Source organism: Podarcis liolepis, assembly GCF_965112155.1.
Source record: "Podarcis liolepis genome assembly, chromosome: 2".
Taxonomy (NCBI): domain Eukaryota; kingdom Metazoa; phylum Chordata; class Lepidosauria; order Squamata; family Lacertidae; genus Podarcis; species Podarcis liolepis.
In genome coordinates this window covers 78,466,728-78,492,683 of record NC_139555.1, presented here as the reverse complement: position 1 = coordinate 78,492,683, position 25,956 = coordinate 78,466,728, and the positions used below count along the sequence as shown (strand labels likewise).

The following is a 25,956-nucleotide window of genomic DNA, read 5'->3' as shown; positions in this document are numbered from 1 at the left end:
GCTACAGTTTCTTACAAAGCTTTATACAGTGGTGCCTCGCAAGACGAAATTAATTCGTTCCGCGAGTTTTTTCGTCTAGCGAATTTTTCATCCTGTGAAGCACGAAATCCCATAGGAATGCATTGAAATTCAATTAATGCGTTCCTATGGTCAAAAAAAGTCCAAACCAAGCCAAATTTGGTACAACAAGAGTTTATTAAGTGCTCTTTAAAGTCACACATACTGTAAAGAGCATTTCAAAAATTGAAGGAACAATAAATTAAGTTTCTAAACATGACAGAAAAACATTTAAAAATCAACAAAGTGTACAGTACATTTTCTAAGACTGTGGGGGACAACTCGAAGAAGGTTCCTCTTCCACTCTTTGCTTCTTGCTGAAGAACCCCCTCCCCAACTGTTCCCCCAGCCACCCACCACACAGAAATTCAAATCCATATTTTTTAAAAAAAACAGCAGAGTGTCCCAATGGTCACAGAAAACCATAAAAATGCAGAAAAAAACCACACAAGCTTCCAGATTCTTGCAAACCCCTCCTCAACTGTTCCCCCAGCCACCCACCACACAGAAATTCAAATCCAGATTTTTTTTTAAAAAAACAGCGGAGTGGCCCAATGGTCACAGAAAATCATAAAAATGCAGAAAAAAAACCACACAAGCTTCCAGATTCTTGCAAACCCCTCCCCAACACCAAGTCCTTGAGTTCCAAACACCCCAACCCAAAATCCAACCCCCCCCCCAAAAAAGTTTTAAAAGAAGTTTTGGAAAAGCTTCAAAAATCACCAAAGTCTTCAAAAACCTCAAAAAAGGCTACCACACCGCGTTCTATGAGTTGCTCCTCGAAGTCAAGTCGCAACTGTATTAACGGTGTTAAGAAAAAGGAAACAAACTTGCAAGACGTTTTCGTTTTTCGTCTTGCGAAGCAAGCCCATAGGGAAATTCGTCTTGCGAAGCAGCTCAAAAACGGAAAACCCTTTCGTCTAGCGAGTTTTCCGTCTTGCGAGGCATCCGTCTTGCGGGGCACCACTGTAGCTGCTTACATAGCTTTCTTGCACGTGCAAACCAGAGGTACACAAACACAGAAAAGAACATAACCCACGAAAATAGATACACAAATTCACAGCAGTGCTTACTTATCAAAAACTTTGTTTTTGATACCTCCCAGCTGGCAACACCACTTTGAATGAAACTATGGCAAAGTTGTCAATTCTAACACATTCTAAAGCAGCTGCTCGCTGAAAGCATATTGTAGAGATACACTCTGTACGCTTTTAGAGCAGGGGTGTGGGGGATCTTATTACATCACTCAGTGAAATAGAACAATTGAGAAAAGGCATAGAAAATTAACTGCAAATGTTATTCTCAATCTGTTATTAATATATGCCATGTGGTATTATCTAAACACTATAGCAACAGTGCAAAATTTTAAATCAAAGAACTTTGATTCACAGCAGATCCCAAAATTACAGATAAATTCTTTTATTTATAGCATTTTTTACAGCTAACGAATTCTGTGCTAAAACTGCAATTTTACATTGGCATGCTTTAGTGTCATTTGACCAGCTGCAGAATTTAATTTGTGCCAAGGCTCAGCTTCACAACCTATTTCTTTATGAAACAAAGAATACACAGGTTATGAGAAGGCCATCTTAGCATGTGCTGAACATATTCCCATCACTGAGTAACCAGAGCCAGTTCCAGTCACTGTTGTAAGTAAATATGGTTTGAAATATGGAAAATCATTGGGACGGAATAATCTTAAAAGTATTTGGAATAGTATGCTATCAGAACTCAAGATTCTGCAATACCATTGCTGAGAACCACAAGAAGAGCAAGGCAGGAATTGTTCATCTCTTAGCTAAGAAAATGCTAGCCTTGCTGATTCCGATCCCCAAACAGAAGCTCAGAAAAGAGGAAATTGAACTCACTGATATCTGTTGCCTCCCCCTTACCTCCATGCTTACATAATGAGTCATATTAATCAAAGTAAAATAGGAGAGATTTGTGTGCATTTACCTCTTTCTGCTTGTACATCTGGATCAGGACAACTATTGTTTTAATATGCCTTATCTGAGTGGAAATTTGAACCCTGGTTTCCCATGTTCCAGTCCAACTCTCTAACCACAATACCACACTGTCTCTTATATGTCACTGTTTCACAGTGGACCACCCAAAGGAGTTTGAAACAGAGGGGAATTTTAAAAAGATCATTATATGGTATGGTGGTGAACTGCTTTCAAAGAACAAGTACAGTGGTGCCCCGCAAGACGAATGCCTCGCAAGACGGAAAACTCGCTAGACGAAAGAGTTTTCCGTTTTGGAGGTGCTTCGCAAAATGAATCTCCTATAGGCTTGCTTCGCAAGACGAAAATGTCTTGCGAGTTCCTGCGGGTTTTTTTTCCTTTCCCCCCTTTTTCTAAGCCGCTAAGCCGCTTATCAGCTGATCCGATAAGCCGATAAGCCGCTAAAAGCCGCTAATAGCGCTAATCCGCTAATCTGTCAATGGGCTTGCTTCGCAAGACGAAAAAACCGCTAGACGAAGATAATCACAGAACGGATTCTTTTCGTCTTGCGAGGCACCACTGTAATAACAAAATCCCCACTGCTCATCTACAAATAACAATATCAGCTAGTTAGGCAGATGCTAACATGAAATTGAATTCATGCTTGGGAAATAAGGGGCAGTATCCAACAAAGTAGTTTTGTTAGCACAGAGTGTTGTATTTATGCAACAGAACTTTTCATTCCTCTCCTGTCCTCCATCCCCCCCTCCTGCCCTCCCCAGATCTGCACCAGAGGGTTGGGGTAACCCCAAGAACAGATTGGGGAAGGTAGGAAGAGGAGAGGGACGGGGAAGTCCCCTTTTGCAGCCTTAGGTCCTTGTGCTAAATGGAACTACTTTGTTGGGTACAGCCCAAGGACATTTTTTGACAATGTTTGTAATCCTGCAGATAGTTGCTAAGGAGTAAATCAAAATATGATGATTGCATTCTGTGCTTACTATATTAGCACATATTGCTGTACCTTAGCTGTGTTTACTTTCAGAGGAAACTGCAGCACATTTATCATGAACAACAGCAGAAGCTGTTAATGCTAGGGGAAAGCTGCAAACCTTTGTTTTGATCCACAAGTAGTGATTAATGCAGTCCATAGTTCTAAAATCACTGACATGAAAGCAATCTATTTAGTTTTCCAATGAACTACATCATGTTGTTACCTAAAAGAAAAAGATTGGCAGCCCTAGTACCATTGTATCATAGGTTAGGACATTGATCATTTTATCAGCAAAATGCAAACTAACAGCACAATTTACTGCATACCGCTATTAGTATTTTATTTCCTCATTAACAAACTTATTTTCTTGACTCACCAGTGTGCTTTGTAGCTGGCTTTTTAACCAAGCTTGAAGATCTGCTGGATAAAGTAGACAGATATTGGGAACAGGACCTATTACACAGGGAATTTAAACAACATGAAACCACGTGACTTTCACCAAAGAATCCTGCATTATAGTTTGTTAAGGGTGTTGGGAATTGTAGCTCTGTGAGACTTAAACTACAGTTTCCAGGATTTTTTGGAGGGAAGTTATGTAATTTAAATGTATCGTGTGTATGCAGTTGTATATACACTAACCTATTTTTTATCACAAAAATGTACCTTTCCTTAATCCAGAATCATTCATGCTTGCTCTCAACATGCTTTCAGTCTAGATTTATTTTAGATGCCACCATCCACAAAGATAGGTGTGGTTATTTGAAACACCTTCATTAGGTTATCCATGCCTTTTTCTCCATGTCCATGCCCCAGGTGAATGAAGAAGGAAGTAGTGATTGCAACCTTGGTATATGTACAAATATATGTAACTGGGCAGATACAGTTACACCCCTCCATTGCTAGGAACAACACCTACACCCAGAACTTATTCTCAGAGGGAACTTACCAGAACTCAGTCTGGCACCTCAGGTGGGTTCCAGAACCTCTCAGGTGAGTTCCAACACCTCTCGGGTGGGTGCCATTGCCATTCTAAGAAAAAGAAGTAGGCATTCATGGTGAGTTCCGGCACTTCTTTTTCTAGAAAAAGCACTGCCTACACATATTTTCAAATAGACATACTGCAGAAGAATGCAGAATCAATCTCAATGAGCTTTTATTTTCTGAATGAAACCAGTTTTCAGGAGCAAAGAATATGCACTTGTGTGGACTGCACAGAAAAAGAACAAGTACTGTCTCCGCTGATTCCATAATAAAATGTCATGTGAACACACCAGCATCTGGGGCTGGCGAGGAGTTTAATGGCATACTCATTTGAGTGTTCAGGAATACTAAATGAAGCTGGATGATGTGGAATAGTATTAGGCTGCCACAAACTATGGGTTGCCTTAGGCTATAACAGTACAAGTAGTGATTTTATTATGAGGGGGAAAGATACAGCCTAAGGTAGCATATTTGGGTGGTGTTTTATACAGTTTATTCTCCAGCACAAGAAGGATTAAAGCAGGGAAAACGAATCCACTCCACAAACATGGGATATTTCCCAGGGCACAATTCTTACTGCCATAAAAAGGGCTAATTTCTTTTCTAAAAAACCAGTGTCCTGGATTATCACCCTATGACTTCACTGAACTTTACAGTGGAAAAAGTGTGGTGCCCCCCCCCCACTCAAATGGGACTACTTAACATCAGAAGGAAGGCATACTTACCTAAATAGCCCTCACAAAATATTCTACCATTCTTCATACATGGCAAGTCAAGAGACCGTTTCCAGCTATCATAGTTGCAGTGGCGTAGCGTGGGTTGTCAGCACCCGGGGCAAGGCAAGTAATTTGCGCCCCCTAACCCGTGGATTTGTGCCCCCTAACCCTAACCCCCAGATGTTGTGCCCGGTGCGGCCGGCCCCCCTGCACCCCCCACGCTACGCCACTGCATAGTTGATTCCCTCCTGCCTTTCCTTCTCTGTTTTGACAAGGCAAGCAATGAGGAAGATGGAAATTGGCCTCATGTTGCTTTCCAGAACCAACTATTTCTGAGATCAACAGTGCAAACCTATACCAATGGGACTTAACCTCTAAGCAAATTATTGGATTTCAGCCTAAATCTGCATCCCTATGTAACATAGCCTATGTATACTTGTACCTGGGAATAATCAGTGGGTCTTCAGAGGAAACATCAACAGGACTGCCTTATGGGGGGAAACTTTTTAAAAGAGCTTGTTCACACGTGGCTATCCAAAGGACTAATGAAGCTGCCCAGCAAAGGCCAGACCACAAGGAAGGTGGATCTGGGTTTGTTTGTTTTTAATAAAAAAAAATGGTAGAGCCCATTCGTTCCACTGGGATCTCTTCCTCCAGTGTTCTGCTTGCAGGCATTGGAAGACGTTACACAATTTCGGCCAAAACTCACGGGGTACCGCCTAAGGCAGCAGCCTCACCCTGCCCAATGGGTGGGCGGCTCTGCTAAGAACATACACGTGTTCTTAAGGTTCCGTACACGTGGTAGGCAAATCCTCCCGCCCGCCCTCAGTATAAGGGAAGCGTCTTTCTTTTCCTAAAATTTGAGGCGCGACCCTTCTGGGGCGGCTGCTTCCCCTCGCGGCTTCGGGCTGGGATATCCCTGCGCTGCCTGCGCCGGCCCTCAGCGCGAAGTGTGAAGGCAGGTCGGAGTTTCCCCGCCCCTCGTCCCGCCTGCCGCCACCTGAGGCGACGCTTCCCTCCTTCTCGCCCGCCCTTCCTGGCAAATGCATGAGGAAGAGCTTGCGGCTCCCACTGCGCATGCCCAGTCACCCGGTCTGGCGGGGCCGGGGACGATGCTGAGGCGGTCGCAGTCGCGGCCCAGACAGGCGCTCAAGGGGCGGCGAGCTCAGCGCTAGGCCGGGCCCGGCGCCGCGGAGCTCCCCGCCGCTGTGGAGCTGAGGAGGCCAAAGGAAGCAGCGGCAAGAGGTGCCCCAGCGCCAGCGCCGCCGCCTCCGCCGCTGCCGCCATGCCGGGTCCCCCCGTGGCAGGAGCGCCCCCCGGGCCGGACCCGGAGGAGCGCTACGACTTCCTCTTCAAGCTGGTGCTGATCGGCGACGCCAGCGTGGGCAAGACGTGCCTGGTGCAGCGCTTCAAGACCGGGGCCTTCGCCGAGAGGCAGGGCAGCACCATCGGCGTGGACTTCACCATGAAGAGCCTGGAGATCCAGGGCAAGCGGGTCAAGGTGGGGGTTGGACCGAGTGTGAGAGGAGGGAGGGTGACAAGCAAGAGAGGGGCTGGCTGGCCTGCCTCTCGCCACGACCCCCCCCCCGCCCCAGTTTGCAAGGGAAGGGGCTTCCTGCTCCTCCCACCCCCACTAGCCAGGCAGGTAACAGGTGTGGGGGAAGGCGGGCTTAGGTGGCACCAGACCTCTCTGTCCTCCTCCTGACATCCACAGAGGTGCACTGAATTCATTGCCAACAGACTTTGCTGAAGGGTTTGTGCTAGAACTTTACCCTAAACTCACTATACTAATTTCAAGCAAACAAACTTTGCCCCCCCCCGACCAACAGGTAAGGGCATCAGGTGTGGTAGCTCAGAAAGTTTGGACTGTGTGCACTTCGTGCGATAACACACATACATTGGTACCTTGGTTCTTGAACTTAATCCGTTCCGGAAGTCCATTTGACTTCCAAAATGTTTGAAAACCAAGGTGCGGCTTCTGATTGGTGGAGATGCCCCGGAAACAAAACCTGACAACTGCATCAGATGTTCGGCTTCCGAAAAATGTTTGAAAAACAGGACACTTCCAGGTTTTCGGTGTTTGGGAACCAAGGCATTTGAGTACCAATGCGTTTGAGAACTAAAGTACCACTGTACAGAGTTGGATGCACAATGTCTTCCCTGGCCCACACTGCTGGTCGATCTAAAGAGCATACTGCAGGAATGGTTTTAATCCATTTTGTGTCAAGGATGCGCTTCTCAGGTGCTTGCTGCTGTCATGTATATACAGTGAATTTTCTTAGGCCACTTCCTATTGTGGCAGAGGGATGTAGAGCACATTGATGCACACCACTTGGGAAACTGCCTATCTGGATGTGCCGATAGTACAGATAGTAACTCCTGTTTTGTGCAAAGTCTGATTATTTCAAAATATTTATAGATCAGTTGATTGTACTAAAACCTTAGAGCAGTTTACAAAAAACAACAATAAAATCATCAGTAAAAATCAGTTAAAAACAAGTATTTAAAACTTTTTTAAAAAAATCAACAATAAGATATGAAAACACATGTCAACCTTCTTATGTCTGTATTGGCTTGCCTAAATAAAAATGTTTGTAGGAAGTCCCGGAAAGAGTATAGTGAAGGCACCTGCCTCGTGTGAGTAGGCAGGGAGCTCCAAGTGTGGGTGGCTACCACAATGAAAGATCAACTTCTTACAAGTGTTGAACAAGGATTATGTGGCACTTGTAACAGTGCCAGTTCCTCAGAGTGAAGCAATTGAGTGGGCATATAATATTGTAAAAAGGGATATACAATTGAAAAGTGCTATGTACAAAAGGGCTCTGCAAAAAAATGTTCCCTGTGCATTTCAAACCTTATTTGTATACATAACCTTGTATGGAAATCCCTTTGGGAATGTTATATACCTTTCTGCAATTGCTTGTGAATTGGAAATACTTCCAAGGTTATTTATGAGGAAGCTCCAGGATAACCTCAGTTGGAGCATACCTAAAGGAAACTTCAAAAGGATGTTACATAAACTGTTCAAAATCACCATCACATCAGTAGTGATAATAAAATGTACAGGATATGGTACACAGTGCTCTAATTGTCAGGGTGTGTTCTGTTATCACCTAGTTAACTTGGTTTTAAGCCATAAAGCTCCCAACAGTCCACGTCACACATCTGTTGAGTCCTGCTAACTACAAAGGCTTGTGCTGTAATACTGTAAGCTTTTTCTTTTCTTTCTTTTTTTCTGTTGCTACACACAGACTTAGGATCCATAGCCTATGTGTTTGCTGTGTTTACGTACTAATGCTGCACACACAGGGACTGGCAAGTCAGTTTAAACGTGATTTCAGCCTCATGCAACCCTAAGGTTTTGTTTTTGCCTGTCTAATGTCCTTTTAAAATCATGCTAACACAGTACCTTTCTTAAAAATTGACATATCTTTAGGCTATTTGTGCCTCTTACGTTGTTAGACCTCACAGCAAATGCCATTTTCCCTTTTTTGACTGAGAAATGGAAGCTAAAGGATCACACTAAAAACCATTTTTGAATCTCCCTGTCCACAATGTGACATGTACAGTACCTAGAATGCACAGTGCATATAAGTAGTAGGAGAGAGCCTCAAATATGTTTGGTGTTATGACTGTATCCTTTTCTTCAGCATCACACCAGGATTTTCTAAGCTGGTTTGGAAAAGTGCTTCAGACGGTGCTAAACAGGTTTAAGAATAGGCCTGCAACAAATGTCAACAGACTTGTCACGCAACTGCTTTATCATATGACTCATCTTTCTAAAGTGGCTTAGAAAACTGTCCAAAGTACTAGCAAAGTAAATAGAATGCTTTTCCAGATGCCATCTTGGTTTCGAAACAAATAGCAGAGCGATACTGTTTTCCCAAGGGCAAATGCTCATTACCATAAACATCACTATGACTGTGCAGTGCAGAGTGCGTTCGTACCAGGATTAGAACTCAAGACACTCTTTGCACTCTCAGTACAACTTCATCAGATACAACCTTGGAATATTAACTAACATTGTCAGGCTATAGCACAGGGATGGGGAAGCTGTGGCCCTTTAGATGTTACTTGACTCCAACTCCTTTCAACCCCAGCCAGCGTGATCAATAGTCAGGGATTATGGGAAGTGGAACCCACCAACATTTCGAGGGCCACAGCTTCCCTTCTGTGCTGTAGTATGTGAGAGAGAGAGACCTACATGATTTCCTGTGTGGTAGATGTATCTACTTTTAAATATAGGCTATGTAAGCTGCTGGGGTGGGGGTGAATGAAAAATGTTAATAAACATGGTAGTTTTACTTTACCTTATGTGTTGGAAGAGGATTCCATTAATTAACGCCCCAAAGGTTTATTTTTATTTTTATCTAAATATACATTTATATTTTTAGTCTCTTTTTTCCTTTCCCCCCAGCAAAAAGGCTGTTGAGACATTTTTCCTCTGAGACTGAAGCTTGGTCAAGTTTATATGCCAAACACACACATGAATTGCAAATATTTTCCTTCCTGGGACTCCACCTAGTACCAGGTGTCTCTCTGAAGGGCTCTTGGAGTAGAGCAGTGCCAGCTGAAAAGCTAAAGAAGGCGTCTTACATGTGGCATAAAATAAAAATAAATTTCCTGTGATTGGCAGTTACACATTACTGTAGAAGAAACTAGATACACATAGTCTGCTTTTAGATCCCACTAGTAGATGGTACATAGGTTTTTTGGGTATTTTGAACTAATTTTGGATAGTCTTACATTTGAGAAATTCAAATGACATTTCAGACTTCCTTAGCGGTGTTCAGTACTTGGCTTGGTTTAAATGAGCTTTCCCATATGTGGAGCTTTGACCCTCATGTTGCAGGAAGATAAAATGGGACCATTGTCTTATCTGTGTGACTGCTCCTCTCATAAAACCATTGTCAAATGGGCAGTTTTTTACAAGTTTGAAAACCTTCCATAAGCTTGAATTTGAGTTCTGAGAAAAATACTGCATGCTGCATTTACATTCTTCTTGATTACAGGGGTACCATAGTTTTATTTTGTTCAGTAAAAACTAAAGGTGTTTATTTTAAGAGGTAAATCAGGATAGTGTTTTTAACTGCAGAAGGCTGTGGGGATAGTTGATGTGTTAATTAACCACAATGCATTTCAGTCTCACTGTATACATGACACATATAGCATCCCCCAACCTTCCAGAACAGAATGAGGGTGGGAACTGAATGTGAGAGAGGGAATTGGCAAAATAGTCTGTAAAGAAAATAACAAGGAGCAATCCATCCACATCCCTGTTCTCCCAGGCATCACAGTGATGAGCAGTGCCCCCATTTGCTTTGCAACTACCCCTGAAACCTCCCTGCCTTCCTCCTTCCCACGGCTGTTATCACTAGTATGTTTAAGCTTTGGGGTTACTGCATGGGAAGGGCAGGTTAACTTCCCACCTCATATAGTATTAATCAGGATGGGAGTCATTTCTGTTGTCTTCTCCCACCCCATAATTGCTTTGGTGGGCAAGAGCCTGAAGTGCCTCTCTCCTGTGAGTCACTTTGGAATTCTGACTTGCCAACTTCTATTAGCTTTGTTGGACCATCCAGCTAATGTCTCAAGACTGAGTTTGTGTATGAAACAAAAGAACAGACAAGGGATTTATCCACCTTTTGTCTGGAGACTGGTCAGTTTTGGTTCTCATTTTAGTTTCCTCTTCGGACGTTGAGTGCTAGTGGTTAGATTCAGGATATGGTTTGGGCATGCGGGAAGAAGGATTTATATTGCTTGCTCACCAATGTTACAGTCATTATCCAGAAGTGTGGCTGGCACTTATATTATCATGTTCTAGGCAGCAAACCAAATTACTGTGGCCTACTATCTGTGGAAAAACCTGCATCTTTTAAGCAGTAACTTTGTGCTTTGAACTGGGAAAGTGCAGTGTCATCATGAGAAGTACTTCCTTGAGGCAAGTTGTGAGAATACTGTATAAGACTTCTCTGCATCCTCTAAGTCTTTGTTTTATCAACAGATAACTGCAAAACGCTGTTACTGTGGTAGGAAGGTCAATGAAGAAGAGATAGCATTTGCGGATCATTGCAGCTAGTTATCAGATTGCTCCATGCTGACACTTAACTCTCATTCTATTTCACATGCATCTGGCAGGATTTCCTGATCTTGAATGCTAAAATAGATCTTTTTGTTCTACCCATGCAAATGCCTGAAGCAATACCCTGACAAGGTTGGTTAGTTTGTGGCTTGACACTGGATAGCTGTCTTCTTATGAACAGCAAATCATGCTGTAGTACAGGCATAGGCAAACTCAGCCCTCCAGATGTTTTGAGTGCTCTGGTCCATGGGGTCACGAAGAGTCGGACATGACTAAACGACTAAACAACAACAAAAATGTTTTTTGAGACTACAAATCCCATCACCCCTGACCACTGGTCCTGTTAGCGAGGGATGGTGGGAGTTGTAGTCCCAAAACAGCTGGAAGGCCGAGTTTGCCTATGCCTGCTGTAGTAGGTCCATGAAAGCAAACTACAGGGGCTGCTAGTACAACCCCAGATGCTACAAGATTTGCCCATCAAAGTCAATCAAGTGTGAGCTTGGGGCATCTCTAGTTTTTGTTACTTGACCCTGAAGAGATGTCTATTCATAAATCTACCACAAATTAGCTATATTAATTGGGAAGAAATTGAATACTTTTCAAATTAGTGTGTACTTTAGTAACCTGCTCACCTTTGCTCAGCACTTGATTTTACAACAAGGAATTTTGAAAAATCCCATGTGTCGCTTATGCAAATATTTTGTAAGGACATTGATTTCTTAATTATTTTATTAAATGAACCTTCTGTAGGGCTATGTGATAATTTGTTTTGTTAAATCTAATCTTTTGTAATGTCTCTCATGCAGTTTAATGTCTAAATGAAGCAGTTGGCAGTGGTCATTGGTAGATTTGGGGTGCAGTGTCATCAGTTCACTGATGATACCCATCTCTACTTCCCTGTAACATTTGAATCAGGAGAAACTATGCAAGCCCAGGACCAGTGGCTGGACCAAGTGGTGGGCTGAAGGAGGGCCAGTATTGATAGTAATTGATACTATTAATTGACTGTTTGATAGTAAGATGGAGACTCTGTGGGTATTGTCTTATTTGGATAGGGTTGTAGCCCCCCCCCCCCGAAGCAGCAATTTTGCAGCTGGGGATGCAATCTATCTCTGTCACTAGAGGCCCAGTCCCTCAGTGGCTAGGAGTACCTTTTACCAGCTTCAGTTGGTAAGACAGCTACATCCGTTTCAGAACCAGGGTACTTTGACCACTGTCATTCATTTGCTGGCAATCTCCAAATTCGATTACTGCAATGTGCTCTATATGGGGCTGCCCTCAAGGCTTGCCAAGAAGCTGCAGCTTGTGCAAAGTGAAACAACTTCACTGCTCACTGGGACAGAATATTCCCATCCTATTGCTCTACTCTTGCACAAATCTCATTAGCTTGCAATTAGCTACTAGCCTAAGTTCAAGGTACTAGTACTGGTGTACAAAAACCCTATATAGCTTGTAAGCAGGTTACCTAAAATATTGTTACAAGAAAGGAGATTCCAACTAGACTTCAGGAATAAGATTTTGACAGTCAGAGCTGTTTGACAGTGCAATGGATTTGCTCAGGAGGTGGCGGACTCTCCTTTATTGGACGTTTTAAAGCAGATGTTGGATGGGCATCTGTCATGGATGTGTTAGTTGAGATTCCTGTATTGCAGGGGGGTTGGACTAGATGACCCTGAGGATCCCTTCCAACTCTACAACTCTAATCTGCAGCTGTTTGAATAGAATGACAGCCCATATGTGTGCAGAATTTGAAAACACAGTGGCAGATTGAAATGAGATTTCTGATCTGTAGACATGGTCCACATATACCCATTTCTCATCTCATGTTTAAAAATATTATTAAAACAAATTCTCTGCAGGGACATTTCATATGAAATACTTGAAAGTTTCCTATATAGAACATGGTCTAATAATAATAATAATAATAATAATAATAATAATAATAATAATAATATTTATACCCCGCCCATCTGGCTGGGTTTCCCCAGCAACTCTGGGCGGCTTCCAACAACATATTAAAATACAATAGTCTATTAAACATTAAAAGCTTCCCTAAACAGGGCTGCCTTCAGATGTCTTCTAAAAGTCTGGTAGTTATTTTTCTCTTTGATATTTGGTGGGAGGGCATTCCACAGGGTGGGTGCCACTACCGAGAAAGCCCTCTGCCAGGTTCCCTGTAACTTGGCTTCTCGTAGCGAGGGAACTGCCAGAAGGCCCTCGGCACTGGACCCCAGTGCCCGGGCAGAACAATGGGGGTGGAGACGCTCCTTCAGGTATACTGGACCGAGGCCGTTAGGGCTTTAAAGGTCAGCACCAACACTTTGAATTGTGCTTGGAAATGTACTGGGAGCCAATGTAGATCTTTCAAGACTGGTGTTATGTGGTCTCGGCGGCCACTCCCAATCACCAGTCTAGTTGCCACATTTTGGATTAGTTGTAGTTTCTGGGTCACCTTCAAAGGTAGCCCCACGTAGAGCGCATTGCAGTAGTCCAAGCGGGAGATAACCAGAGCATGCACCACTCTGGCGAGACAGTCCGCAGGCAGATAGGGTCTCAGCCTATGTACCAGATGGAGCTGGTAGACAGCTGCCCTGGACACCGAATTGACCTGCGCCTCCTTGAACAGCTGTGAATCCAAAATGACTCTCAGGCTGCACACCTGGTCCTTCAGGGGCACAGTTACCCCATTCGGGACCAGGGAGTCCTCCATACCTGCCCACCTCCTGTCCCCCAAAAACAGTAATTCTGTCTTGTCAGGATTCAACCTCAAACTGTTAGCCACCATCCATCCTCCAACCGCCTCCAGACACTCACACAGGACCTTCACTGCCTTCACTGGTGATTTGAAAGAGAGGTAGAGCTGGGTATCATCCGCATACTGATGAACACCCAGTCTAAACCCCCTGATGATCTCTCCCAGTGGCTGCATGTAGATGTTGAAAAGCATGGGGGAGAGGACAGAACCCTGAGACACCCCACAAGTGAGAGCCCAGGGGTCTGAACACTCATCCCCCACCACCACTTTCTGAACACGGCCCAGGAGGAAGGAGCAGAACCACTGTATAACAGTCCACCCAGCTCCCAGCCCCTCTAGACGGTCTAGAAGGATGTTATGGTCGATGGTGTCAAAAGCCGCTGAGATATCCAGTGGAACTAGGAAACAGTTCTCAGCTTTGTCCCTAGCCCGCCAGAGATCATCAACCAGTGCGACCAAGGCAGTTTCAGTCCCATGATGAGGCCTGAATCCCGACTGGAAGGGATCCAAACCCATTTCTCCTCTCAAGTTTAAAAATTTTATTAAAACAAAAAATAATTGTACACTTCTGTAGTAAATACAGTGGTACCTCGGGTTAAGTACTTAATTCGTTCCGGAGGTCCATTCTTAACCTGAAACTGTTCTTAACCTGAAGCACCACTTTAGCTAATGGGGCCTCCTGCTGCCACCGTGCCGCCAGAGCACAATTTCTGTTCTTATCCTGAAGCACTGTTTCTGGGTTAGCGGAGTCTGTAACCTGAAGCGTATGTAACCTGAGGTACCACTGTATCTCTCCCCCCCCCCCCCCCGGCTGTTGAGATAAGACATCTCGCCTGAGAAATACAACCAATATCTTGTAAGGCCTAACCACTTCTTTATTTTTTTAGTTGCAGATCTGGGACACAGCTGGTCAAGAACGGTTTCGGACCATCACCCAGAGTTACTATCGAAGTGCCAATGGAGCTATTCTAGCCTATGACATTAGCAAGAGAGGCTCTTTTCAGTCTATTCCTCGCTGGATCGAGGATGTGAGGAAATATGCAGGTTCCAACATAGTACAATTACTGATTGGTGAGTGTGGGGTATATTTTGGAATGAGCTAGAAATACAAATTGCTATGTTTCTACTTAATAGGACAATAGCAGCCAGTGCAGAGATATTTTCTTTATTTCCTGGATATCTTGGAGATGAAGAGACATATATTCTCAGAGTTTGGAAAGCTTTGGCTTTTGGTTCCTACTGCAGTTCACATTTCCACATCATGCATTTTTGTTTACTCTTGGGAAAAACTGGTTTAGCATTCTATAGCCTTTATTCTTTTTCAAATTCAAAAATACATTTTAAAATACTAGGAATTATTTGAGCAAAGCATTATTGTTCCTTCGGGTCCTCTGGGATTTGACTCTTATAGTTTATAATATATGGTAAAGCTCCAGCATACTTTAAGCCAGTTCTGTTTTTCTAGAAAAAGAGGAACTCACCATGAATGCCTCCTTTGTTCTCTTATAATGGCAACGGCGCCCACCTGAGAGGTGCTGGAACTGAGTTCTGCCTGAAAAAAGCCCTGCTTTAAACTGAATAGCACAAACTATAGCTTATGTCCAATATGCCAAATGTACTTTGTTACGGATATATTTTACTCTTCATTGCAGTTTATATATACAGTCTAGAACTGGCACTGTAGGTAGACATTCAGAATCATATTACTTGCAGAGATAAAAGCTGTATTTAAACCATAGTTTAATGTTACATCCTTGGTGGTGAATCTCATTAACAGATTGTTTGAATCAAGCCAGTTTCATGGTTTGAAGCTGGCTTGTTTCCACCTTGTCCAGTTAAGCTTCACCACCGTTAGCTGGCTTTGGATGACATGATAAGCTGCAGTTAATAAAAAATGGAAGTGAAAGCTTTCATTCTTATACTTGTGGCTGTGCCAGAGGAGGGGGTTTGGGAATTCCATTCCACCTTGCTGCAGACATGTGACATGTAACAATCCCACATATCTGCAACAAGGGTGGAATGGAATTCCCAACATGGAGCAGGAATCCTAACGGGGGATTGGGGAATGCATGAGCCTGGGTAGAGGTTAGACTCATTTCATCAAGACAAACCATGGTTTATTGTGATGTCCAAACACTGCCAATGAAATACAGAATAAGGAAAATGAACGTTAGTATAGGAATTTATAGTGTGTGGGCTGCACAGAACCTTTAATTAGACAAAGTAACTATGTTGAAGGTGAATGCTTTCTAAGCATCAAAACAGGATGAAATTTTAAATCCACAATCCAGAGTGCAAAATGTTATAAACCTATAGTGGCTCGGATTTCTTCGTCCTTCCTCCACAGACTTTCTATCAGCTTCTACTTTCACCTGCTCTTTCTCATCTCCAAGATAAGTGGCATCTCATCTCCAGCCTACTTCCTTCACCTGTGTGATTCTGCTGCTTTCCAAGCACCCTTCCACAAGTCACTGCTTTGTGTCTCTCCCCTCCCTCCCATGGCTGAACTCTTTCCCTGACCGTAGGAGATGCATTTACAAAATTAATCTGTAAACAATTCCACTTTCTCCTGCCAGGAAACAAGTCTGACCTAAGTGACCGTCGGGAGGTTCAGCTAGAGGAAGCTCAGAGTCTGGCTGAGCATTATGACATCACCTGTGCCATAGAGACTTCTGCAAAGGACTCCAGCAACGTGGAGGAGGCTTTTGTAAAGATGGCAACAGAGTTAATGATGAGGCACGGAGGCCCCATGTTCAGTGAGCAAAACACAGACAGCATCAAACTTGACAGCAAGGATGTGGAAGGATGGGGGTGTGGTTGCTGATGCAGGTTATGTTATCTCTAACTCTTACTGGAATTACGAGGGTACCTGTCCTTCCCTTATAATTACACACACACACACCGTGCTGCATAACAAAGCAGCAGTATCCTTTTCCTGCAAGCCCAATATTTTTGTAGGTTAGACATTAACATTTGCAGGATAATTTTCAATATGAAGGGGCTTTCTTTTGTAGATCTAAAAGTTAGCCTTCTACGGCCGTTACTCTGTAGCAGTTTCTACCACCTTCTTTTCAGAGGAACTTGTGCAATTTGAAAATTAAGTTGCACAGAAGGAAGCCACTGGGATCTCTTTGTTTGAAATTGTCTGAACAAGAAATTACTGTGTTACCTGTTGTAAATCCCTGTACATGGGAAGAAGACACTTCTGCTTTTATGTCAGTGAGTCTTAACACTGCCTCTGTTTTTAAACTCTCAGCATTCCAAGAATCAAAGAATCAGAAACCACACAGTGTCATTCAGTTTCTCTGCAGGGACGTTTCAAGTATGAAATACTTGAAAGTTTCCTATATAGGACAAATCAGCTAACATTTGTTCAATATGAGGAACCTCCATAGAAGATAGGTTTTTCTAGACATTAAATGTAGCATGTGGCGAGGGTTGATTAATGCTGTGGGTGCAAAGCTAGCTGGACAGTTTTTTGTCTCACATTTTTCAGGCAAAGAGAGAAACCAGTATGAGCAGAACTGAACTGAACACATGGGTCACTAATTTATTTTCTTTATTTCCATCTTGGAAGACTTGATCCTAAAAACATTTCATTGAATGGAAGTCCTACTGATTTCAACAGAACCTTCTTGGAACATAAATGCATTTGAAAATTCATCAGGCTCACTTCCAAGTAAATAGGCTTAGGATTGTAATGTCAATATTAAAGTTTGTTCATCATTTATTTTGCACATTTTTATAGCCCCCTTCTTGGAGATAACATTGTGTACCTCTAATATTCAGTGTTATTAATTTCATTTAAAATTCATATTCAGTACCTATGAAAAGATGATGTTTTTGTTTTTTTACCATTTGCTTCTTTAATTGCTGGAGTGCATCAAATCATTTTTATTGAAGCTTAGTTTCAGTTACATATGCTGATCATTAATGTTGTTGCTGGAGTATTTTTTCCATAGGATGTCATCCAGCTAGAGCTTCTTCCTATTTAACTTTAGATACTAAATTTGTGGAGGAAATTGCAAATCATAAATTATTTAAGGTTGTTTTATTTTTTGTGCCATGAAATCAGCTCCTCGTGAAGTTTGTCTGGGCCAGTTTTGTTAAGAAAATTGATAAGTGTCTGTAAACTGCACAGTCAGGTATAGGTGATCCCTGCTAATTTTCCTTAAAAGTCCACCCATGTTATGGAGCCCCTATAAATCATGAAGCAATTGCTCTCATGTCAGAAATTGGCTCAGGAGCTCCCAACGTGGGACACATTTTGTGAGTTGTAGGATAACCCTTTTAAATAATTGAGCCTGTTCTCTTGTGGATCCCCCCGCCCCTGCCACTATTAGTCAGTGCCACAGCACGTTCTTCCAAATGGTATCTTCTTGTTTCTGTGAGAGAGAGAAAATCTTCTTTTTTGGGGTAGGTCTGCAATGTATTAATGAAACTATGTGACTGTTTCTGCTCAGCACATTTAACTTAAGGAGAGTTTATGTTCGTCTCAGGTTAAAGTTATGCCTGCAGTTAAGATGTGCAGATGTTGCCCACGTTTTCCCCCTCTTTTTAGCACCTTAAAACTAAAATAGGTTGAATAAAGGATTGAAACCAGAGGAAAAAATGCATCAGCGGAGGCTAAAGGAAGCTGACTTTCCCACTTGCAGAAGGTGTCTCCACCTGATTTTCAGGGATCTCCTCTTTCCTCTCAGTTTTCTCCCCCCACCCCCATGATACATCCCACTCCATACAGCAGGGACTCTGGCCGGGGCTGTCAGAAGAAAGAGGGGGTGGAAAGTAAACTTTCGGTGCACTTTTCTTTGGATTCAACTCCAAAGTATCTGCAAGCTGTTAAGCCAGCTTTTCAGTGCTTAATGTATTGTACCTATTAAAAGACCTTCAATTCAGAGCAAAGGACAAAGTCTCTGAAAAGCAGGTCCCTGCACCTGGACACTCAGAAGTCCCTGATTGTGTTAGGAAAATGCATATTGTAAATTCAGATTATAATTCAAAAACATCAATTTATGATTATTTCAATTAGCATTAAAGAGAGAAGACCTGGATAAGTTTGGTATCTCAGATCATTTTTAGAAATTGATATGATTAACCAGAAAATCCACCCATAGCTATAAAAAATTTGGCACCTTCTGTCTGTTTTGGTTTTTGTCTTACAAAGTAACTGACTGTAAAAAAAATTTAATTAAAAAACTCATCCCACTGTTTCCAATCAAAGATGGACCCCAAATGGGTTCTGTTGTGTTTTTGCTTGTAGTTTTGAGAGCAGCGGCTTTGATTTCAAGTGTGTTAGATATTATAAATAAAGAGGCCTTACTTTCTGTTAGGAATAGTTTTCACAACTATGTTTTACATAGAAATGCAGTGTGAGGTGTGACAAAGACGTTTTGCTTCTAAACAGGACTTCATACCAGGAGACGTCAGGCCCACTGCATCCAGAAATTAAAAAAGCACTGATTGCCCGGCAGTAACTAATCACTGTATTTGGGAGTTACAGAAAACTCCAGTGATTACCTTAACTAATTGTTGGTATCAAACAAATGTTTCTACACTGTGAGTACAGTCCTCCAGGCACTTCGGTTGCATAATTTAAATGAATAGAAGCTGATTAGCAACTGTGCCTATTGGGCTTGGATCCATCCCCTTTAGGCCAAGCCCTAAACTGATGTGCCTGTGTTGTGCAGGAAAGTTTACATCATAGCCAGGTCTCAAATCAACTGAGGGCTGTAAGGGTCTCCTCCAGCTAACTCTTTGATTAACTGATGCCATTACATCTTTAGGATCCCTTTGGATGGATTCTGACATGATGGTGCTCCCACGATGATGACGGTGGTGATTTTAGAAATTGATCCTTAAATCTCCATTCTGGGTGTGATCTATATAAGATTTCCAGGGTTTAAGTGAACAGGATCCTGTTGGATTCTGCTCACAAGATTGTAGTCACAGGCTCCCAGTTCAAGACATTATTCTGGGACCACCAAAGGTTTCAGAATCGACCTGCTGCCTCCGATCTATGCACATTTTATAGCAAGTATGTTGAGAATACACAGAACTCAGCTGTTAGTGTTGTCTCGACATTCTGTATTCTGATGTAGCCTGAGAGTGAGTGAACAGAATACAATGGATCTTTTTCCAAATTGGGTTCCTTGTGAGCCTACTCTTGTAGTCCTTGAATAGCCCTGAATTTGCTACAAGTTGAGTTCTTTCTCCAGGCCAGTCATACAGATAAGATTGTACTGTACTGTAGCTCACCAAACATTGTGAAGGGACTGACTTTTGTTACAAACAAATGCTTGTTGCTTCTTTGCTAACGTAGGTAAATTTGAGACCTAACTTTAAAGAGTAATACGAACCTATCTCGTATTTACAGAGTGTTCTCACACCCTTTGGAGCCAGTGCCTAGTAAAAGGACATGAGCTGTTAACAGAATAGTGCAAGCAACTGGCAGCTGCCAAAGCCACCTGTATCACTGTGGATCTGTGTGTGTTCTTGCAAGTGTTTCATTGAAAAAGTGGTAATGAGGTTGCAACAGATGGGATGGCTAAGCAGCTACTCTTTGTGTGTGATCCCTCTCTTCCTAGAGTGCTTAAACCTGATGCCCTACCAGGAGATGGTGGAGTTGGTGGTATTGATTACTTGGGTATTGGTGAATGTGTAATAGGGTCTTATCTGTGGTTGGGAAGGCGGGAACAGATATGCATCCATATACAGAGACAACAATGACCTTGTCTTATACTCAAGTGGCATGTAGTGCTAGTTGTCCTGGGGATCTCTCCTATGGAAGATGGCAGAATGCACTGCAGGATAGAATTCAGGATTGTATCCCTAGACTATTGGGTCTGGTCTTTTAATGGGGGAACTTGGTGAGAAAACATTCAAAACAGTCTCTTATCACTGGAAAGAAACTAAGCACTTTGTTTTTCCTCAGTCTTTTTAGTACAACCAATAGCTGGTTCCCACAAGTTTATTGTGTAGGAAATCTTTTAATCAGACGGAAAATGCATCTCTCAAAAGAAGCTTCCCAGTACAATATAGAAAGAATCACCCATCTTGGACACTGGGAAACAAGAATTCTTTGCTACAAATAAATGCATTTTTCTGCCTAGGATTTCTTTTCTTTCCCTCAAGACTCAGAGCTAAGTCACATTTTACTTTAGCAGTGGCAGCGGAAGAGCATTCTTCTGGTTGTTTTGCTACTGGCCCAGATCATGTGCATTGGCCCTCAGCTACGATGCAGATGATCTGTGGAGTTTGTCTGGTTCAGTCAGAGGTTATATAAAAATAAGTTGCAAATTGCTTTGCCCTAAATCCAGTTTTTTCTTTCAAAATATTGTACAACTCCCTTAGATGAATGAAGTAGTCTTGTGTCATTCAACATTGCTAGATCAGAATAAAACACACTTGCATGCTAAAGACACAAAACAATAGAAGAGGGAAATGCATTTGCCAAAATCAGTTTAGCATAGAATGTAGATGCATAGGCAGATTTCACAGATATCGCTAGAAGCAGCACATAGAGCACACACAAGATTCTGATGCTGATACTAAATAGATAATCATTTGTACTAAAGACAGTTCTCAATTAGGGTTTGGGTGCTTCAGATGTGCCACATTTGTTACATAGAAATCATGTTTTGTGGCATATTTTCTGCACAAAAAATGCTGTTACTAAACCTGCCTGTCCAGTTAAGCACATATGTACATTTCACAATTGATGGCACCAGACATGCTTTTTACCATTTATAATTGGATTCTTTTTGTAGCAGAGCTTTTTAAAAAATAAAGTACAAACACTTACTAAAATAGAGTTCTATTTGTGTCCAAATTAACTTGGAAGTCTTTCATTAGAAGTGAGTACATTAAATCTTGCATTAGAAGGGAGTACATTAAATGTGTGATTATGTAGCCTGTGAGGAGAGTTTATGGCCTAAATCTTTGAAAACTGTTTCCTGGTAGTTGGAACATAATCTAGACTTTTAAAGAGTAGCTCATAGTTTTGAAAACTTTTCTGTTTATAGCAATAGCTATCAGCCTTAAAATACTATTATTTGTAGTTCTTTTTTTTCTTCTTCCTTTACTGGCTTGCAAGATTAAATATAAATTTTGCTATACAACAAGGAAAATATAGTTTATAAGTACTATGGATTTCACCATTTTTATAAGCATAGTACTTGTCCACAAAAATGTTTTCCAAATGGCATAGCTTTCTTTTAGATGCCCGCCTTACTATCCTATTGGCAATTTCCATCTTAATGCATAATCTATGCAAATATTTGTTAATCTAAGATGTGAATTTAGTACAGTGCCTTCCTTTTGTGTTTTTTCAAAACATCTGAAATTAGGTAATGTTGGACATATATATAGATACTTGCACCTAGTTATGTTTATCATTGACCCAGTACGAGATTGGATTATTCTTTATTAGACACAAAGGTCTCCAAGTGACTTACAAGACATTTAAAAGCAAAAGGCCAGATTCAACTAACTGGTCCCACCAATGGAAGCCCACAAAGGGCTTTCCCCTGTCTCCTCCTCCCTGTGCCCTCTCAGTTTGCCCTGTGGGGGTTGGGAGAACCCACAGGATGGTGTATGGGAAGAGAAGAGGGGAAAATTGTTCCACTGGGCAAACAGAAATGTTTGTGCTGACAAACATTTGTACCGGTGCGCTAACAGAATGTACGTGGCAGCAAATATCGGCCACCATAGTAGGTAATACATCACACATACAATCAATCATCCAGTCAGAGTGACTTTGTATATTACCTAAAAGTGTAGGAAGAGACGTCACACTTTTTGCTCTTTTCACTAACTCTGTAATGTTGAAGGAGGAACTTGCACGTCTCTCATGGAAAGAGGAGGTGGAGGAATTGGCAGTGCTGTTCCTACTTTCTCTTCCATTCTGTTCTCTTTTTCAAATGTGCAAAGTCACCCTGGTGGTCTAAATAAATACAATCTTTGCTTCAGAACAAAATGGTGAGTTATATTAGATAAAGCACCAGTTTCTCTGAATCCTCTTTCCCTACTTTTAAAACCGATCATCCAGGCAGCGACAGCAGAAGTAAATGCCTTCTGCCTTGCTCTCAACATCTGTGTTTGCTTTCCTTTCCTTTCCTTCCCTCTTCCTGCTCCTCCCTGACATTTTTCTGGCCCTGTTACAGTCATGGCTCTGCTTTGCGCTTTTATTCCCAACTTTTAAAATAAACAGGGAGGTGGCAGCATCAGAATTAAGGACTTGGTGACGGCAACTTTTGAATTGCCCAGATGGGCAGAGCTGTCAGAAGTGTGGAAAACCTGGAACTTGAGAAGTGTAAGGAAAACATGCTGGGTATTATGGGTGTGATTTAGTGGATGAAAACTTTCCCCTTGGTCCCAAATTTGGGTACCAGGAAATAACATGGAATGGGACCTCTCTGTATTTAGGACCAGTGTGTAAGCTCTCTACCTCACTGCACGGCGATCCTGAATCCCTTCTAATTTGTACAACTAGGAAAGAAATTTACAGGGTATAGTAAATAGACAATCTGGAATGGTTTGATACTATGGTTGCCTATGGTGCTCGTACACTATCTTAGCTGCTTTGATTGTATTTTGAGAAAATAAAAAGTGCATGAGTGAGACACGTGCATGCTCTTAATATATTGCTGTTGGTCACCGTCCTCTTATTGTGATGCTAATAATTTTGCAGTTTATGAAATCTGGTTGCTTGTACTGTGGTATACAAAACTGTAGGGAAGTTTTTGTTTTTGTTTTTAAGCTCTCTGCCTGGGGCGGGGGGCGGAGAGCGGATGTTTGAGAGATTCTCAAGCTTTAGAGAACTATTCCCTACCTTCCCAAAATTTTAGCTCTCACAAGAAAGACATGCATGCATGTCCAGCCTTCCATGCACAGTTTTACTTCATTAAGACCCACGTGCAAATTAGCTCTATTTGTCCAACTGCATTGTGATGTGTGTTCTCCAGTCCCCATCCATAGTGATACAAAAGATGTAATAGAAGAACATAGTGCCCCTAATCTGCCTAAGATTACAATCCTACACATGTGTATTGGGGAATAAATGCCATAGAAATCAATTGACCCTACTAAGTATACATGATTGGGATTGTTTTTATAGCCAGTGGAAAATAAGTGATATGTATTGGGCCGCAGCTCTTTAAGTCCTGCTGAGATTAATGAGATCTAACGACAACTTCGCATATCTTTATGAGAATCAGTACTTTGATGTGAGCAGGTTAATCCAAATACTATCTCTAGTTCAGTTTACATACACTGACTAAAATAACTTACAATGATTTGGGCAGTAGTAGGGAAGGACAAGTTAAACCTTTTCTTTCTCCCATCTCTGCTCAGAAGCATGCCCTTCCTGCAGCTGTTTGCCCATCCATGGGGGCAGATACAGAGATGTGTCAATACCTATTAAGTGCAGCGAAATTTGTCTTGTGTGTGTGTGTGTCTATCTATCACACTTTTTGCTGTTGGCAACTAAGCCTGACCATCAGGTCATAGTCTGATGGTAGAATCTGTAGAAAGATAGCACAAGGCTATAAATTCAGGTATTGGGGATGGGGATGGAAATGCAAGTCTGCGATTGTGGTGTTGGCACAGTCTGGAATGTGACAGAGATAATGCCTGCACTACTTTTGAAAGTGGTTTTTAGGGAAATATTTAGTGATGAATACTGACACGGTCTTTGGAGGTTCCTCATGTGCTCTGTGTTGTCAGTGGCATTTCCTATTCTGTAATAGTGCCTCAGATGTTGGTGTGTGGTTAAAAAAATAAATCTCATGTCCCAGGGACATGCAGCTTCCACTAGCCATAAAAAAGGCCTGGCTTACATACATAGCGGGGAGAAAGTTCTGATTCATATTGAATTCATTCACTTCATTCCAAAAAGGACTTTAAAAGGTTTGAAGAACTCCGGTGTAAACTGAAGTGTTCTGCATTTTTTTAGAAGTTTTATTGCTTGTAATAATCAAGGTTTCTGGGAACAGGCCTAGAGCCCATCTTTCTGATCACCGGCAACTGTCTTGCTTTTCCTAGCACAGTGTTTACCAGGTGGGGTGGAATGCAAGATGGCAAGGGAACAAAGCTTGCGTACAATAGTCAATTTTGACGTTTTATTGTCACCTATTTATGAATTTATAAGAAAAAGAAGTTTATTTTTAAAAACTATGAAACCTACTTTTTTTGTAAATTTTAGCAAAGTCTGTAGCAAATGCATTGTAATGTGTATAATAAAAATGAGCATTTGGCTAATTTGTGTGTGTGTGTTTTTTCATTAACTGCATATAACTACAGTGTCACTATTCACTCAGCACCTAAAGGAAAATAGGCATTGAACAGAAACAGCAGATTTGCTCCCCCTCCCCCAGAAAAGTAGTTTTCTCAATTTTCACCCCAACTTTAAGCTCACCAGAAGGAGCTTAAATGGAGATCTTGTATAAACACCGTGCAGCTGCTGACACTTTTTTACCTCTTTGGCACACAGGGTTCAAGCTTCATTGAACTGACACGTTCCCTTCCCATTTGCTTGGCTGAATATTCCAACGACTTAACCCTATTTTACATCTGTAACAGAAGTGGAAATGAGATGGTAGACAGGACTGTGCTACTTCGTTGTAAGGAACTGTTCGTATTTGTAACATTTAAGAACCTTCTCCTCAAGGTGCTACATTTTGGAGAGGGGGACACCCCACAATTGTAACCTGAGTGCTGAGTGCTCATTCTTCAGCAGGTGTAGATCAGATTTTAAGGGCAATTTGGGAAAGGAGTGAATAAAATAAGTGTGTTGGTCAGAATGTGACTGAGTGGTGTGCATGTGTATGTATAGCTGTTCAAAAGTCCGCTTGGTCCTTGCAAAGTTGGCTGGACTCAAGAATATAGAAAAGCAGGAGACCGTGCAAGGTCCAAGTAGAACTTTGAACAGATGGGGCAGTATCGTGAGATGCTAAAGCAGCAACTTTTAAAATCTGAGAAGTTGGTCTGTCCACAGCTGCTGAAACCTAAACGTGTGTACCTACTGTTGGATATACATTCACATGGCTTGGCATTTGATTTGTGCTGGGGTTTTTGGAGCAAGCAGGGCCCATTTTTGTAGATCTGCAGGAAATTATTATTGGAAACAATGTGATTCCCAGAATCCAAATGCCCCTGCATCTGAAGCTAGATTGCTATAGCTACAGTGGAAGCAGGCTTCACTATGGCTCAGCTGTTTGCCACGTTCATAGAGTCAGCTGCCACCTCCAAGCGTAGATTAAGCAGATGGTTATCAGTGTACTCAGAACAGGTCAACAGCAAGATTCTCTCACAATTTCATTGTTCAAAAAACCAGCAATTAAGCATCCAAAATATGCTAAAGAATAGAAGGTCTAGGAACTGTTCCATTATCTACTATATATTTTGGAAAGTGGTTTGTCCATTTGTTTTCTATA

General features: G+C 42.0%; 1 protein-coding gene and 1 long non-coding RNA gene across 4 annotated transcripts in view; one reads left to right on the top strand and one right to left on the bottom strand.

Annotated features, from left to right (window-relative positions):
* The window catches only part of LOC310700115, a 101,213-nt gene extending 91,976 nt beyond the window's left edge, over positions 1-9,237 (bottom strand). The window contains exons 1-4 of one of the 3 annotated variants that reach the window (XR_014522426.1): positions 6,839-9,237; positions 5,131-6,750; positions 3,938-4,020; positions 3,368-3,444 (exon numbers count right to left, since the gene is read on the bottom strand). This is a non-coding gene — a long non-coding RNA (uncharacterized lncRNA). Of the gene's footprint in view, positions 1-3,367; positions 3,445-3,937; positions 4,021-4,697; positions 4,775-5,130; positions 6,751-6,838 lie in introns of those variants that run through there. The other 2 variants (XR_014522428.1, XR_014522427.1) reach the window with 2 other exon arrangements.
* On the top strand, positions 5,772-24,781 carry RAB43 (RAB43, member RAS oncogene family). The gene is made up of 3 exons (XM_083489057.1): positions 5,772-6,189; positions 14,413-14,596; positions 16,102-24,781. The coding sequence occupies exons 1-3, from the start codon at positions 5,974-5,976 to the stop codon at positions 16,347-16,349; spliced, it is 648 nt and encodes a 215-aa protein (XP_083345183.1). The 5' UTR covers positions 5,772-5,973; the 3' UTR covers positions 16,350-24,781.
* Positions 24,782-25,956: the final 1,175 nt, after the last annotated feature.

Bases quoted from the DNA above. Each gene is read 5' to 3' on its own strand.
- RAB43 (XM_083489057.1), top strand. From the start codon at position 5,974: ATGCCGGGTCCCCCCGTGGCAGGAGCGCCCCCCGGGCCGGACCCGGAG. The intron at 6,190-14,412 runs GTGGGGGTTGGA...TTATTTTTTTAG, and splicing joins TCCAGGGCAAGCGGGTCAAG to TTGCAGATCTGGGACACAGC. The intron at 14,597-16,101 runs GTGAGTGTGGGG...TTCTCCTGCCAG, and splicing joins CATAGTACAATTACTGATTG to GAAACAAGTCTGACCTAAGT.